General features: G+C 37.9%; 2 protein-coding genes across 5 annotated transcripts in view; one reads left to right on the top strand and one right to left on the bottom strand.

The window, feature by feature from the left end:
- Window positions 1-9,384, bottom strand: part of LOC112052522 (uncharacterized) — a 149,237-nt gene extending 139,853 nt beyond the window's left edge. For 3 of the 4 annotated variants that reach the window (XM_052890099.1, XM_052890100.1, XM_024091635.2), the window contains exons 1-8: window positions 9,240-9,384; window positions 8,253-8,435; window positions 7,638-7,847; window positions 6,863-7,079; window positions 5,133-5,311; window positions 3,524-3,791; window positions 2,056-2,156; window positions 1,021-1,147 (exon numbers count right to left, since the gene is read on the bottom strand). In XM_052890099.1, the coding sequence (XP_052746059.1) occupies window positions 1,021-1,147; window positions 2,056-2,156; window positions 3,524-3,791; window positions 5,133-5,311; window positions 6,863-7,079; window positions 7,638-7,847; window positions 8,253-8,428 (1,278 nt within the window). In that variant the 5' untranslated portion in view covers window positions 8,429-8,435; window positions 9,240-9,384. The other variant, XM_024091636.2, reaches the window with a different exon arrangement.
- A 1,578-nt stretch (window positions 9,385-10,962) lies between these two features.
- LOC112052523 (zinc finger protein 225) lies at window positions 10,963-16,307 on the top strand. Its single transcript, XM_024091637.2, has 4 exons — window positions 10,963-11,118; window positions 11,309-11,433; window positions 14,288-14,446; window positions 15,459-16,307. The coding sequence occupies exons 2-4, from the start codon at window positions 11,330-11,332 to the stop codon at window positions 16,039-16,041; spliced, it is 846 nt and encodes a 281-aa protein (XP_023947405.1). The 5' UTR covers window positions 10,963-11,118; window positions 11,309-11,329; the 3' UTR covers window positions 16,042-16,307.
- The last annotated feature ends 150 nt before the right edge of the window (window positions 16,308-16,457 follow it).

The raw sequence follows: 16,457 nt of genomic DNA, 5'->3' as shown, positions 1-16,457 counted from the left end.
GTCTTATTAGCAAAAAATCACGAACAGCTTTTATACATGATTAACACTCTAGATTCCCGTAGCAAAGAGTGTGGCTTGGAAATGAACTTGGAAAAAACTTGCGTAATGTCAAATAGTAATCAATTAAAAGTCTCAATACAAGACAAAGATATTAAATATGTAGACGAGTATGTGTACTTGGGTCAAAACGTATCCTTCAAAGGACACTATGCTGATGAAGTCGAAAGACGGATTAAAAAAGCTTGGGCCACATACTGGTCCTTAAAACATATATTTAAGTCACGTATGGACATAAAATTCAAGAAACAGGCAATGGACTCTATAGTAACGCCAACTCTTTTATACGGTTGTCAAACTTGGCCAATTACTAGAGACATAATTTATAAAATACAAGTTTCCCAAAGAGCCATGGAAAGAAGCATGTTAGGCCTAAAAATTAAGTATAAAATTCAAAACAAGTTAATAAGAAAAAGGACAAAAATCATAGACGCGGCAAAACTGGCATGTCTCCTAAAATGGCGTTGGGCTGGACACATATCAAGAACATCAGACGGGCGATGGACAGAAAAGGTACTGCACTGGTACCCACGCGAAGAGCGCCGGTCGAGAGGCCGGCCGCGACGACGCTGGCGCGACGACATCGCCGACGCGGCGGGGACTACCTGGACAAGGTTGGCGAGAGACAGGGACACATGGAAAAAAATGGAGGAGGCCTATGCCCAAAAATGGGCGTTCCAAGAATAAATGACATTATAAATAAAAATTAAAATTGACGAAATGAACATTAACAATGACTGAGAAATCTCCTTTCTGACACAAACACTTATGAAATTAATATCAATTAAATTATAAATTGACATGTTTAATATTTAATGAAATGTTAATGTTTTTTGTAACTTTTGTATCTTTTGTAATTTTTAAAAATGTAAAATGTAAACTGTAAAATTTTTGTAATTTATGTACTTGGAAATAAAGGCTATATTATTATTATTATTATTATTATATATAGTATAGGGTTACCCTGAGGGTTCCCGCGACGTCTCGCAAGGGTTCCGCAAGGGTCGCGCGCGCGTTCGGGTACTGGGTGACCAGCAGGTTGTCGTACGTGTAACTGCCCCTAGTATAAGGGTTGGAGTACCAACTCGACCTAGTGACAAAAAAAAAACAAAAAATCTTTTTAATCAAAATTTTTTTGGAGTTTATCCCCCGGTATGAAAAAAATATGGGCAGTAAAATTCGATGAACGAATGACAGCGTTACGTTTTTTGTGCGCAACCTATTCTGCGCACCTTTCACCGTACGCTGCACCTCGGTTGCGCACCTTTCACTTCTCAGGCGTAGTTATTGAGACGTACATAGTGTACTAATGACAGTTTTACGTGTTTTGTGCGCAACCTATTCTGCGCACCTTTCACCGTGCGCTGCGGCCTGCTGCACCTCGGTTGCGCACCTTTCACTTCTCAGGCGTAGTTATTAAGACGTACATAGAGTACGAATGACAGTGTTACGTGTTTTGTGCGCAACCTATTCTGTGCACCTTTCAACGAGCGCTGCTGAACCTCGGTTGCGCACCTTTCACTTTTCAGGCGTAGGTATTGAGACGTACATGGTGTATGCTGCGAGACAACATACATCTGAAAGAGTAAACTCCATTCGTGCGTCGGAGCTGACACACACTTTTTTTTTAAATAATAAAACTGTACATCCAATTCTGTATATTGTTGAAGGGCATTATTTAACCGTGACAGCCCAGTGGATATGACCTCTGCCTCCGATTCCGGAGGGTGCAGGTTCGAATCTAGTCCGGGGCATGCTCCTCAACTTTTCAGTTGTGTGCATTTTAAGAAATTAAATATCACGTGTCTCAAACGGTGAAGGAAAACATCGTGAGGAAACCTGCATACCCGAGAATTTTCTTAATTCTTTGTGTGTATGAAGTCTGCCATTCCGCATTGGGCCAGCGTGGTGGACTATTGGCCTAAACCCACATTCTTGGAGGAGACTCGCGCTCAGCAGTGAGCCGAATATGTGTCCATAACCAGTTTAATATCTTACTTAATTATCCCAATCGGCTCCGGTATGTTCGCCTTTCCCATGAATTTTCGCAACAATTCCATAACTTTCCTTTTGACTACATCTTCTGGTAAAGTTTCTACCTGTAAATATATATTAAATATATTTATGCCATTGCATAGTTTATATCGCGGCCTTTGAGCGTAGCAACCGAATCAAGAAATTCCGTAACGTAAACAAATCTAACACCATTGACCTCTTATAATAAAAGGACGTGGTGTGGAAATACTTTTTGGAACTTTGGAGACAAAGGATCTCGTGAACTGACCTGGTGAAGCAGTAAATCTCAGAGGGCTGCTAGGCGCCTTCGACAACACAACACACATATTATAGTTTATAGTAAATCACTGATTTAGGAAGCGCGCGAGCCAATTATGCGTAATGATCAGGCGGCGTACTTTAATTGACTGATTTAATCGAAGCGTCTGGCGTTGCGGGTTGCAATTGTCTCCCTCTCATGAGAATATATTGGCTTTAAAATATAGTCCAATATTCAATAAAATCCCAAATTCAGAGCAAATCCAACCTTAAGAGTTGAGTTTAAGGTTGAATTTGCAAATGCGACTACTCGAATTGAGTGCCAAGAAGTAGTGTTTGGTTTTTTGGTCGCCGATTGTGCATCCAATTTTTTAATATTCGATCGATGGGTATTGCATAGCTTTTATCGCGGATTTTGAGCGCGGCGACCGAATCTAGAAATTCTGTAACGAAAATAAACCTAACATCCAAGCCATGCATAAAGTTAACACATTTCGGCTTAATTATATTACTAGTGCATACCTTGATCGACAACCGTAGGCACGCCACTGCTTTATATATTACTTGGGATAGGCGGGGAGAGTGACTCGAGTGGAAAAGGGGAGAATTTGTTAACTGTCAGGATCCTTTAACCCTACACACAACGTTCACAAGTGCGTGACTTCACTCAAGGTCATTCTCTGCCATTCTAGGGTCTTATTTTGGTTACAGTTTGATTTGTTAATTAAGTTGTCCTGACAAGTGTTGTGAATCCATAACCTTTGTTCGACATTGACTTATTTTTGTAATCATTTCTGAGTCTGCTAAAAATATATTAAACATTTTTCCCACAACTGCGATTCATTAACAAAGGTTTTTTACAAGTTAACCCTTGACTACAATCTCACCTGATTGTAAGTAATGATGCAGTCTAAGTTGAAGCGGAAGAAGCGGGCTACCTTGTTAAGAGGAGGACTGCATCATCACTTACCATCAGGTGAAATTGTAGTCAAGGGCTAACTTATAAAAAATTAAATACCATACCCCTATTCGGTTTCTGCAAGACATCGTACTGGACGCTAAATAGCTTACGTCTTTGTCGTTAGGGTGGTAACTAGCCACGGCCGAAGCCTTCCACCAGCCACAGGTAACAAATATTAAAAAAAAAATAATTGCGAACCTCCTCCTTTTTTGAAGTGGGTTAAAAACTCACCATTTTCCCAACATCCCCGCTAGTCCAAAATGTTAATGCAGTTTTAGAACCCATAGGAGTGCTGCATCCAAAAATCCTGGTCGTCCAATAATCTTCGTCACTGACCCCCGCCTTATCGACCCCCCTCCACAGAAACCCGTAAAACACACCGCTGGGTAACCAGGGGTTTTCGAAACTGACAATAATTTTACCCATCAAACCCATGGGTATCCTTTCAATGGATTCCACTTTGTCTTGCGGTAATGGGGGGTAGAATATATCTGCGTGTCTGGAATGAAAAAAAAAATTACTTTTAACATAATTAAACAAAAAATAGTTTACAAAACTAAAAAACACGCACGCACTAAAAATTACAAATGAAGACATTTCAAATATCCAGTGCGCCATATTGGATTTGTAATGATGTTAGTTTTTTTTTAATTACTGACTTGTTCATCACTTACTATCAGGTGAGATTGTGGTCAACGGCTAACTTATAAAAATTAGAAAAAAATTACGTATTATGGACATCATAAGGCAACTGTCACCATAATCATCATTATCAACCCATACTCTGCTCACTGCTGAGCACGAGTCTCCTCTCACAAAGAGAGGGGTTAGGCCAATTGTCCACCACGCTGGCCCAATGCGGATTGGCAGACTTCACACACGCAGAGAATTGAGAAAATTCTCTGGTATGCAGGTTTATTCATGATGTTTTATTACTGAGACGGGCAGCGTGACGTCAGGAATGTGTATTCAGCAATGAAAATCTTCGTATAGTTCCAACAAAGTGTATTATCACCAACAAAGATCGCGCTCGACTGACTACCAGACGACAAAATAATTACCGACTATGACTCAAACAGTTTTACAATTCAAAATGGTTTCTGTATCTTACAACTACTTTTTAATTAAACAGTTTTACGGCTTAGTCTAACATTATGAAATTAATATCATTATAATATTTAAATTAATTATAAAATGTAAATAGTTTACTTTAATCTGAGTTTAAATAATAAAGCTAAAGATAGAATCTTTAGGTTTAGTCAAATCAGTATCTTATAAACGAAAAACTGTAATCATGACATTGAAGAATTATTATCAGCAAATAACAGACAATGTTTATAATAACATATAGATAGTTTAGTATATTTATAGTTTGTTAGATGGAACTAGTAGGCCCTCGTAACAGTTTTTCTTTCACCGTTTGAGACACGTGGTATTTAATTTCTTAAAATGCATACAACTGAAAAGTTGGAGGTGCATGCCCCGAACCGGATTCGAACCCACACTCTCCGGAATCGGAGACAGAGGTCATACCCACTGGGCTATCACGGCTTGTCTCCACCATATGCACCAATGCTATCTGAAAAACACTTTAGGTATAGATTTTCTATAGCCAAGCGGCACGTCGATTGTCTTTCTACGATCGCAAACGCTTCGAAAACTAGAAAAATGTATGGGAATGACATTTGCTATCGATCGATCAATCAATCAATCAATCTATTCATTTAGATCACGTGATCAAGATCTGTCATTCGCATACATTTTTCTATTTTTCGAAGCGTTAGCGATCGTAGAAAGGGAATCGACGTGCCACTTGGCTATAAGGGCAGACGACACGTACTTCTCCTTCAACACTCCAAGCGACACTGTCACTATTACGTTGTCCGCTGTGAACGTGTCGCCATTTTTGCTGACTACCTTCACTTGTCCGGTGCAGTCTTTCGGCCATATTATCTGTACTACTACCACGTTCAGTTTGATGTCCAATGTCGGCCAGCCCGGACCGTTGTTATACGTGTTCTGAAATAAAAACGCTTTAAAGGGCTCGAACCCAAGGTCGAAATAAGGTTTAAAAAAAAAAGTAAATAATGTCTGCTACGAAGAAATAACGTAATGGATTTAATTACTTTCTTTGGCAGATTTTTATTCCGGAGTTTAACAGTAAAAATGGTTTATTAAAAAACATTTATTTAAAATTGGATATTTTTACATTTACATTTACATTTACATTTTTACATTTACATTTTCTGCAATATTCTGAGTTAACTGGGTCAGGATCTGGCGTTGTCCTTTCTATACGCAAGTTTAAGACTTTTGATATGGGGCCAAAGGACTTTTTTGTGTTTTTTCCAACCTCCTTTCTTACCTCAACCTTTCTACCACTGACTCACTCACTCTTTCCATCACAGATTCGCTCACTCTTTGTGTCACTAACTCACATCTTCACTTTAATGTAGCAATCACTCACCAACAGTGTATCAAAAAACGTCTTATATTCATATCTGTGCCAACTACATGCTGGTTTCTCAACATAGTTGAGACACTGACATTAATTCATTTGAAACATGTCCTTTTTGCTTGTTACATTAAACTCATTATCCCAACCTTTATATCACTGACTCACTCCCTCTTTCCATCACAGATTCGCTCAATCTTTCTATCAATATCTCACATCTTCACTATAGTGAAGATGTGAGATAGTGATACATTATAATGTAGCAATCACTCACCAACAATTAAAGAACGTCTTATATCCATATTTTCTGTGCCAGCTGACATGCTGGTTACTCAACATAGTGTAGACACTGACGTCAAATCATTTGAAACATTTGTCTTTTATACTTGTTACTTCGCTTGTTAGACTCAGCTCATTACCTCAACCTTTCTATCACTGACTCACTCACCCTTTCCATCATAGATTCGCTCACTCTTAGTGTCACTAACTCACATCTTCACTATAATGTAACAATCACTCACCAACAGTATATCAAAAAACGTCTTATATTCATATCTGTGCTAACTAACATGCTGGTTTATCAACATAGTTTAGCTCAACCTTTCTACCAATGACTCACTCACTCGTTCCATCAAAGATTCGCTCACTCTTAGTGTCACTACCTCACATCTTCACTATAATGTAACAATCACTCACCAATAGTATATCAAAGAACGTCTTGTATCCATATCTGTGCCAGCTGACATGCTGGTTACTCAACATAGTGTAGACACTGACGTCAAATCATTTGAAACATTTGTCTTATATACTTGTTACTTTGCTTGTTAGATTCAGTTAATTACCGCCACCTTTCTATCAATGATTCACTCTTTCAATCACAGATTCGCTCACTCTTAGTGTCACTACCTCACATCTTCACTATAATGTAACAATCACTCACCAACAGTATATCAAAAAACGTCTTATATTCATATCTGTGCCAACTAACATGCTGGTTTATCAACATAGTTTAGCTCAACCTTTCTATCAATGACTCACTCACTCGTTCCATCAAAGATTCGCTCACTCTTAGTGTCACTACCTCACATCTTCACTATAATGTATCAATCACTCACCAACAGTATATCAAAGAACGTCTTGTATCCATATCTATGCCAGCTAACATGCTGGTGTCCGGGTAACTCGGTGTAGTTAGTTTGTGCGCTGCAATCGTTCCAGTCATTGGTGGCCTCATAGTTATTGATGACCAAGTTCATGAACTCGAGGAATTCGTCCACAAAATCTTTGTCGTTCAACACCTCTGGATGCTTTTCTTTTAAATACTCCTTTACTCTGGAAATAGTCAATACATCATATATTAGAACAAACTCTTCAGCTTTATAATATTAACTAAAATTTATTTATAATATTAAGTATAGATGACACTCACGACGACGACAATATCTGGGGGGAGGGGGAGGGGGGGGGGGGGGGTTTGGTCATATTGGGGAGTGCTCCACAGCTGTTTGTGTGTTTTAGGAGTCTGCTTTTGTCTATAATTGCGTTTTTTCTTATTTCTTCCTTAACTGTCGGCATTTCGAGATATTCATGCATGTCTGCTGTTTTAGTGAACCATGGAGCATTTAGTATTGTGCGAAATATTAGGTTCTGGTATCTCTGAAGTATTGGAATGACTGGCTTTAAAACACTGGCTTTGTTTGTTTGTTTGATTGAACGCGCTAATCTCAGGAACTACTGGTCCGATTTGAAAAATTCTTTCAGTGTTAGATAGCCCATTTATCGAAAAAGGCTATATATTGTCCCCGTACTCCTACGGGAACAGGAACCACGCGGGTGAAACCGCGCGGCGTCAGCTAGTAACTTATAACGGTAAATAAAAAAAAAACGCACCTTCTAGTGATGAAACTTCCCAAAGGTTCAGGGTCTTTGGGGGGGTGCTCTACGACCCCCAGACAGAACATAAGCAGTTCGTTGACTAGATCACTTTCACCGACTTCGCCATTGGATTTGAACACATTCATGGTCAGTTCCTGGGGTACCAGAGATATGTTGTTCTTCACAGCTATATCGTAGACTCTACTGTTGTCAGTGCCATGGATCCTGAAGAAGTATATGATGATGATTAGCCAGCGGTGATAATATGCACCGAGTGAAGAGAAATAATGCAGACAAAGGGGATGTTGACTGGCCAATACATTGGTCCAGGGAACCCAGGTATCATCATTATCGTTATAAACCCATAATCACCTCCCTGCAGAGCTAGTGTCTCCCCGCAAAATGAGAGGGGTTAGGCCAATAGTCCACCACGCTGGCCTAATGCGGACTGGCAGACTTCACACACACACAGAATTAAGAGAATTGGTATAGAGATTTCCTCACGATGTTTTCCTTCACCGTTTTTTTTTCATAACTGAAAAGTTGAGGAAGTGAATGCCCTGGACCAGATTTACACCTACTCTCCCAATAGTAAGCAGAGGTCATAGCGACTGGGTAATCACATCTCACCATTCAGCACCGACCTCCACAACTCCGTCACCGAAGGGCACAGTCTTAACTCGTCCACCGACCCTGTCTTGCGCCTCCAACGCCAGCACGCGTCGCCCAGCGCGCGCCAACGTCGCCGCAGCGGTGGCCCCCGCTGCACCCAGCCCCACTACTATAGTGTCGTACGACAAAGGCATGACAGATCTGGAACATGGTTTTCATACAATAACATGGACCTATTAAAAAAAAACCTCAATTGGCCCAGCCGGGGTCCGAACCCAGGACCTCCGACTTGTAAATCCACTACACATTGCACCACAGAGGCCGTTGAAAAAGTTCTAGAACAGTGTCACAGATTTATAATCAAAAAACAGGAAAATTTCAATATTTTCATAATGTTACTATCGCATTGACGTAAATATGAACTTATATGAATTTGAATCAGTTGTGCAGTTGTGTAGTGTCACTAGATGGCGCTGTTTCAATTCCTTAGAAATTCGCGTTTACGTTAACGCGATAGTATCAGTATCAAACTGCCAATAGGCCCTCTGTTCTGTTAAAAAGTTGTATCTACTTTCTGGTTTTTTTTATCACTTCCCACTGTATTTAATATATAAAACAGTTTCGACTTGGCTAGTTTGCTGAGTAGTACTTTTCTTTTATTAAAAATTTACTTTTTTTCAGAGATATTTCGTAAAAAACAAATTAATTCGCAGCGGATATTGTTATATCAGTTGGTGATAACGTACGTATCGTTCAACTGTGGAAAGGCGAAAGGAAAATGATTTATTGCTATTTTATCTAGTACAATATTGTACCCAAGTTGATAAGAACTTTATATATAATAATGCGTTTATACCAACCATAAACTTATTTACATAATATCAAGTAATTTTATTGGCTTAATATTAATTTCCTATAGACACCACTGTTTTATTTTTTAATTCAGTGCAAAAATAATACTAAAATAACAAATAGGTTTTTTATGTAAAAAGACCGTTTAGGTACCTATTTGATTTCTATCGTTGTTTGTAAATACGGTTTGATGTTAATTAATAAAAATTTAAATAAATAAACTTTATGCAAATGTCAGTTTGTCAAATGTGTGAAGTGTGAACGTCAAACTCGGAATTTCGAATTTCGATTTTGTCATGCATTTTTGACGTCTCAGTAAGGCCTAGTTCGGACTACATTAGTATTTTAGTCGAGTACGAACTATTTTTGGGCGGATAAATAATCCAAAAATTGTTTGTACCCGACTAAAATACTAAAGTACGGCCTCTATAGGAGCGGAAATAGAGGGAGTGTTTTTATTAGCATTCTGCAGCAGTCTGTGGTCATTAGGTACCAAAAGGCTAGAACTCAAAGATGAACAGCCGGTTTAAAAGAACAACTGTTACGACTCCCATGTAATTGTCAAATGTCAAGTGTATGTGTCATCACGGTGTCATTTTTTCCCAATGTATTAATTTTATTATTATCTTTTTAGCCGTTTGTGGGAAGCAGCATTTATTAAAAAATATATTCTTTGAACGTAGTGATTACTCTTTGGTGAAATATTTAACGTCTGTGAATGTACTCTATGATCGGTACTCTATGACTGTCTCTATGTTCATAAATAAATGACTTGTATCCAAGGCCGTAAAATAAATTTAAAAAAAAAATCATAAATAAATAAGCCTGTGTTTATTTTATTATTTACATGGGGGTGAAACTTCCACACAGTTCGCTTACGTAAAATATTTTGTATGAAGTGCTGCCTTCCAGCGCTCACGGTACAAAAACTTAAACGAAGTTTTCTCAGGCACAATATAGATGGCACGCATGAAGCAGATTATTTGATTAAAATCTCTCCTGTTCGGACTATGAAAGTTTAAAAAAATATAGTTTCAAATATGACAGTTTAGCTGTCTTTGAATTTTTTCTGTTGTTGCTATAGTGATATTTATGTTATGTCAATAAAAAGTCAGCACACAATCGGGATCAGAGTTTAATTTAAAACATGGTGACAGTGGTGAACGAAAAATATTAAAATAAGATGTAATCGGTACAAATAAGTGTTTATAATGGGTATTACTTGTGGATTTGGTGTGCATAGTGAATAATTAACCATGGAACATGCTCGACCACCATCGGAATTATGCTCAGAAGGCGGCCCGGTGTGTTGCGAAACGGCGTGGCGAAAATGTCGCCAGCAATTTTACGAATTCTTAAAGGTGACCAGTGTGTAGACGTTATCAGTAATTATTTATAATCATAAACGTCAATATTCATAGTTGGTGCACTAATGTTATCAGGCTGCTGAAGTGCATTAAGATATTTTCATAATCACAAAAGAAAAAATAAATCGTTGAATAATAAGAATCTTCTTTTCTTTCTTTGATTAAAAATCCTTGAATATTTGAAGGATTATTGCAATTTGTTTTCCTTATTTCTATATATTTATAAAATTTGGCTATTTTAAATATTTGGGTACATTAGTATTATATAGTGAAATAGGTGATTTTGTAAATATTATGTTTATGTTAAATTTTTTTCATTAATAATTCCTATATAAGAATTAAGGAAAACAAACAGCAATAGTCATACAACTCAAATATAGATTGTACTCGTAGAGAGAACGCCATCTATGGGTAGCTAATAAATCTAATTAGAATGCGCCATCTAGTGATCAAGGTACATAACTTTTTTAAACCGAAATGAGAGTTGCGTATCTATCTCAATATTTATTGTATCATCTATGATTATTTATTTTATTTTACATTTTTGTTTTGATGTTTGCTGAAGGACGAGGGTGAAATTGAAAAAATAAAAATACTAACAATTGAATTGACAAAGTTATTATGGAGTAAAGTAACATTTTCTTTAATGGAACATTAAAATATAGGTGAGTGAATTTTAAAACTTGTAAGATTATATTAATTATTATCACATTTTAGTTACTGAAAGTCGCTACTTCGTCCCCGTAATTCGTAAAATAGTATAACGCAACCAGGGCAACTCATCTCTGTTCCAAATTTCAACCAAATCCATTCAGTAGTTTTCTTTTATGAATGTTTTTTCTCTTTACTTTTCAGGTTATTCTCCAATAACAAAACATGGACACGAATGACTCTGGTACATTTGTGCTGTTATCCAACAGTGGGATGATTGCAGACTACAAAGAGGAGACATCTAACGGGAATCGGGAGAGCTTATTAAAGTAATTATACCAGCTTATAGGCTAAGAGCCTGTGAATAACAGGTCTTAGTCACTTATAAATTCTGAAAGTTAGTCAGCTCATGCTCCTACCATAAGTAAGTCTCGTTGTGCACTTTCTCAAGGCGAAGAGGTAGGTAGAAGTCTTAAAAACTCCATGACCGCTGAGCGACCCCAGACCTTTGTAATTATATAAAAGCTGAAAGTTTGTCAGCTCATGCTCCTTCCATAAGTATGGTAGCCAATTATGCAGTTTGAACCGTGGTGGCTTTGGGAGGCAGCACATTTTAAGGATCCAGACCCTCAACCGTAAAGTGTAATTTTTTCATGTTTTCCTCGGAATATTATGAAATATTATATTCCCAGTCGCAAGTCACTTATCTTTGCGGCAACCCTTCGAAAAACACTGAGTATTTAATTTGAAATTTTAAGGTTCTCTAGCCAAGAGTTGCCATGAAGCCAAATGAAGACAGTGACTTTACCTATGAGATGAATATCTTAGCAATCCATGGATTCACAGTGCGGGTGCCGCGTCCATCGCATGGTAGAGAGAAAAACTCTGAGCAAAGTCCAGGATATGTTAGCTGGATGTAGGGTTAAGGAATTCCATGTGTAAAATGTGGTTACAGACTAACTACATAGACTTTTTTAGTTAGTTCATTTGTTAGGTCATAATATTTATTCACTTTTATATTGTGGTTCTTCGGAATGTTAGTATCCCACGGCAAAGTAAGCTCTACAAGTACTATACGCTCAGTTTGTTTGGAAAAAAGGTAAATGTCTGGTCTAGATCTTGAAATAGGGACATCCTCTGGGATTTTATAATGTTTTCATACATATCCATTAGCAAAGTCCAATCAGGTGCAGAACCTAGGATTGAATAGGGTTTACTAGAGGTATTTGATTTTGAGCCTTCTTGACGAAGTTAATTTGTCTTTTTGTTGTAGTCAATCCTTTTTGAGCTCTAGCTAGTGAAAGGCTTATAGCTTCACGTATAATTTAGAGTACTCTATCATGACGAAGTGAGTAAAGACCCCTATCCAGGAGCACCTTGCATCCAACCAACAAGTGCCTTGCTGTTCCTATTGTCTCACCACACGTAAAGCAAGAATTTTTAGTGGCTTTCCCCCATCATACTGAGTTGCTCTGATCTTGGAGTCATTTGAAAGGCATTAAGGTAGAATTTTAACAAAGCAGGAGACCAGTCATAAAGCAAGACGCGCCACTTTAGTGATACAGGGATGCAGAACTCAGCTAAAGATAACCACTCATTTTACGGCCTCCGTGGTGCAGTGGTATGCACAGTGGATTTGCAAGACAAAGGTCCTGGGTTCGATCCCTGGCTGGTCCGATTGAGGTTTTCTTAATTGGTCCAGGTCTGGCTGGTGGGAGGCTTCGGCCGTGGCTAGTTACCACCCTACCGACAAAGACGTACCGCCAAGCGATTTAGCGTTCTAGTACGATGTTGTGTAGAAACCGATAGGGGTGTGGATTTTCATCCTCCTCCTAACAAGTTAGTCCGCTTCCATCTTAGATTGCATCATCACTTACAATCAAGTGAGATTGTAATCAAGGGCTAACTTGTAAAGAAAAAAAAAATTACTTACTACCACCACTTAAATAATTAAGAAAATCCTCTGGTATGCAGGTTTCCTCGATGTTTGTCCTTCACCATTAGAGACACGTGATATTTAATTTCTTTAAATGCACGATTTGAACGTACACCCTTCAGAATCTAAGGCAGAGGTCATATCCACTGTGCTATCACAGCATTTTTTTGTGTAATTCAGTATATATAAAAAAAGCCATACCGTCGTCCTAAACTAGAATAATAAAAAAAAAATAAAAATAGCCTTTATTCTCTGATTGCTGAATACCTATGATATACCTAATACTATTACTTAATTTACACACCAGAGCAATCATGTCCTTCGACATAGGCCTCCTCCAGACTTTTCTACTCTACTCCATCTCTGGCCTTTCCTCGCCATCCTTTCGGCAGGTCATCCTCCCATCTCTTATGTGGTCGCCCTTGCCTCCTTTTCCCATCTCTGGGGTACCACTGCATGACCTCTTTGGACCATTTTTCTTTCGGGGATCTCAGCACATGTCCCGTCCAGCGCCACTTCAGCCTTTTTATCTTTTTAAAAACATCTGTAACACCAGGGGCTTTCCGGATTTTCTTTAAACTCCACTTATCCTTTAGCTTTATATGCAACATGCTCCTTTCCATCCCATGTTGGCATACCCTCAGCTTCTGTTGGTGGCTTTTTGTCATACCCCAGGTTTGACATCCATAAGATAATGGATAATGGGATGGATGCACATGTTAAATACTTTGCATTTGGTAGGCATTGGAGTGTCTTTGTTTAATACATATGATATACCTAATACTATTACTTACACCAAAGCAATCATGTCCTTCGACATAGGCCTCCTCCAGACTTTTCCACTCTAATCGATCTCTGGCCTTTCCTCGCCATCCTCCTCCATCAAACTCTCAGACCAATTATAGAAGGACCTGTATCGCACTCATAGTCACGAACAAAATTGTCTGTCATTTTCTGAGGAAAACGAGCTTAGATTTGGTATATATCTTATACTAAACTAGAAGTTTTTGCCCGTTTTTTACACAATTCAATTACACAAAAAGGTATTTTTACGGAGCTCTGTAACCGACGAACACGATTACGACTATTTAACATCGATTCTTTAGAGGCAATATTTATAATCGCATTAGATCGTTGATCATATACTTTGACAGAAAAGTAACGTCCAGCGAGGCAGGTCCTATACAATAATTGGTCTGAGATCAAACTAGAATAAGTCGATACAAAAGCAAGTACATTAATTCCAGAGAGTGCACCACACAGTATGGCAGCGAGCCCGCACGCAAGAACCTGCGGTGCCCGGAATGTCTGCGCTTCACCACCCACGACCAGGACAAGATGACGCGACATATCAGGAGGGTGCACCAGGGGGTCAACCCTTACCAGTGCGATATATGCGAATACAGGTACAAGGTTTGGTCATCGTCTTCGTCATCGTCATTGAAATCGTCATCGTCATCATCATTGTCATCATCATCGTCATCATTATCGTCATCGTCATCATCGTCATCATCTTCGACATCGTCATCATCATCATCATCATCGTCATCGTCATTATAATCATTTTATTTATCAAACTTAAATCAGGGTCCTCAGCACCATTGTAAAAGGACTTATTTTAACAATAAATTTCATTTCATTTCATTTCAATCATCGTCGACATTGTCATCGTCATCATCGTCATCATTGTCATCATCTTCGTGATCGACATCGTCATCGTCATAATGATCGTCATCGACATCGTCATCGTTATAGTCATCGTCATCATCATTGTCATTAACATCGTCATCGTTATAGTCATCGTCATCGTCATCATGATCATCATCGCAATCATAATTGTCATCGTCATCGCCATCATAATTGTCATCGTCATCGCCATCATAATTGTCATCGTCATCGCCATCATATATCGTCATTGCCATAATCGATGCTGAAGCCAAAATTATTGACTTCTTTATTATTATATATATTTCTTTTTGTGTCTATCCGTGGTTTTGTAGACCGGGCATCACGCTGAAACTACTGAATGAATTCAAATGCAACTTGGCACGATTTGAAACTAATTATTAATTACACTTTCGATTAAGTCATCAATATTCTCTTTCGGTGCGCTTTCATTTAAGACCCCACTCAAGTATATTTACAGACATTCAGTTATTCTTCCCCACTTTCCCCGTTAACTTTTAAACGGCTCAACCGATTTACATCAAACGTTTCTAAAAACACTTTGTCTGTAAATCACTCTTAATACAAAAAAAAACCAAATTGAAATCGCTTCATCCATGTATCTATGGTGACATTGACAGTCAGACACGGTTAACTTATAACATCCCTCTTCGGGGTTAATAAAAAAGTCCCATTTTATAACAGAAACAAAATTCATTCAGTCTTATGCGATAACCATTTTCTTTGTTCCAGCACATACAACAGCTGTGTGTATAACGAACATGTGAACATTCACAAAGGCATTAAACCGTTCCAATGTTCGTACTGCCCCCACCGAAGTGTCTCCAAAAAGAACCTAAAACGGCACGAATACATCCATCGACCTGACAACCCGTTAAAATGTCTTCAATGCGACTTCATAGCACGAAATCAAAAGAGTTTTATCTGCCATGTAAAAACAAAACATACTGACACAAAAGTAAAAGGGTTGGTATGCTCCTATTGTAATAAAAAATTCACAGCAGAGAACATGTTGGTACATTCAGCCAGAGTTAAAACTTGTAGTGTTATTTTGAATCGAAAACGTTGTACGTTCACAACGTGCTCCTTCCAACGGATGAGTTCTCATAAACAGAATGAGCATGCACAGAAGAAAAGGCTGACAAAACCTAATAATAAAAAGCAGAAGGTCAAGGTATTCAATTGTCGCCTCTGTGAATGGTCTTCGAATAAGAAGCCGAGGATTCTGTTGCATTTGATACACCATCCGAACCAGGTGGTAGACAAGGGTGTTGTGGATTTGTCCATTTTGATTAAACATAATATAATGGTGTGATGATAATGTAAATATATATAATTACCTATCGCTTCGTGTTTTTTTTGTATATTAATCATACATATGACATTTAATTTTTCTATTTATATTTGCTTTTTAATGCAATTTATAAGCAAAGGAAATGATTACCTAAAAAGGATGGCTAAATATAAAAGTTAAGATACCTAATTGCCTGTAAAAAAACATTATTTCAACTTTTGAATGAAAGTGTCTAACATTATAATATAATGGTGTGATAATAATGTAAATATATATAATTACTTATCGCTTGGTGTTTTTTTTTCTACATTAATCATACATATGACATTTAATTTTTCTATTACTTTATATTTGCTTTCTAATGCAATGTAACAAAAAAGGAAATGATTACCTAAAAAGGATGGCTAAATATAAAAGTTAAGGTACCTAATTTCCTG

Source organism: Bicyclus anynana, chromosome 27 (genome assembly GCF_947172395.1).
Source record: "Bicyclus anynana chromosome 27, ilBicAnyn1.1, whole genome shotgun sequence".
Classification (NCBI taxonomy): Eukaryota; Metazoa; Arthropoda; class Insecta; order Lepidoptera; family Nymphalidae; genus Bicyclus; species Bicyclus anynana.
The sequence above is the reverse complement of the archived record's forward strand: the minus strand, read 5'-3'. Positions and strand labels throughout refer to the sequence as shown.

What these genes read in the sequence shown, in the direction of transcription:
- LOC112052523 (XM_024091637.2), top strand. Translation starts at nt 11,330, where the DNA reads ATGGACACGAATGACTCTGGTACATTTGTGCTGTTATCCAACAGTGGG. An exon ending in AATCGGGAGAGCTTATTAAA is followed by an intron (nt 11,434 to 14,287) that starts GTAATTATACCA and finishes CATTAATTCCAG; the next exon opens with AGAGTGCACCACACAGTATG. An exon ending in TGCGATATATGCGAATACAG is followed by an intron (nt 14,447 to 15,458) that starts GTACAAGGTTTG and finishes TCTTTGTTCCAG; the next exon opens with CACATACAACAGCTGTGTGT.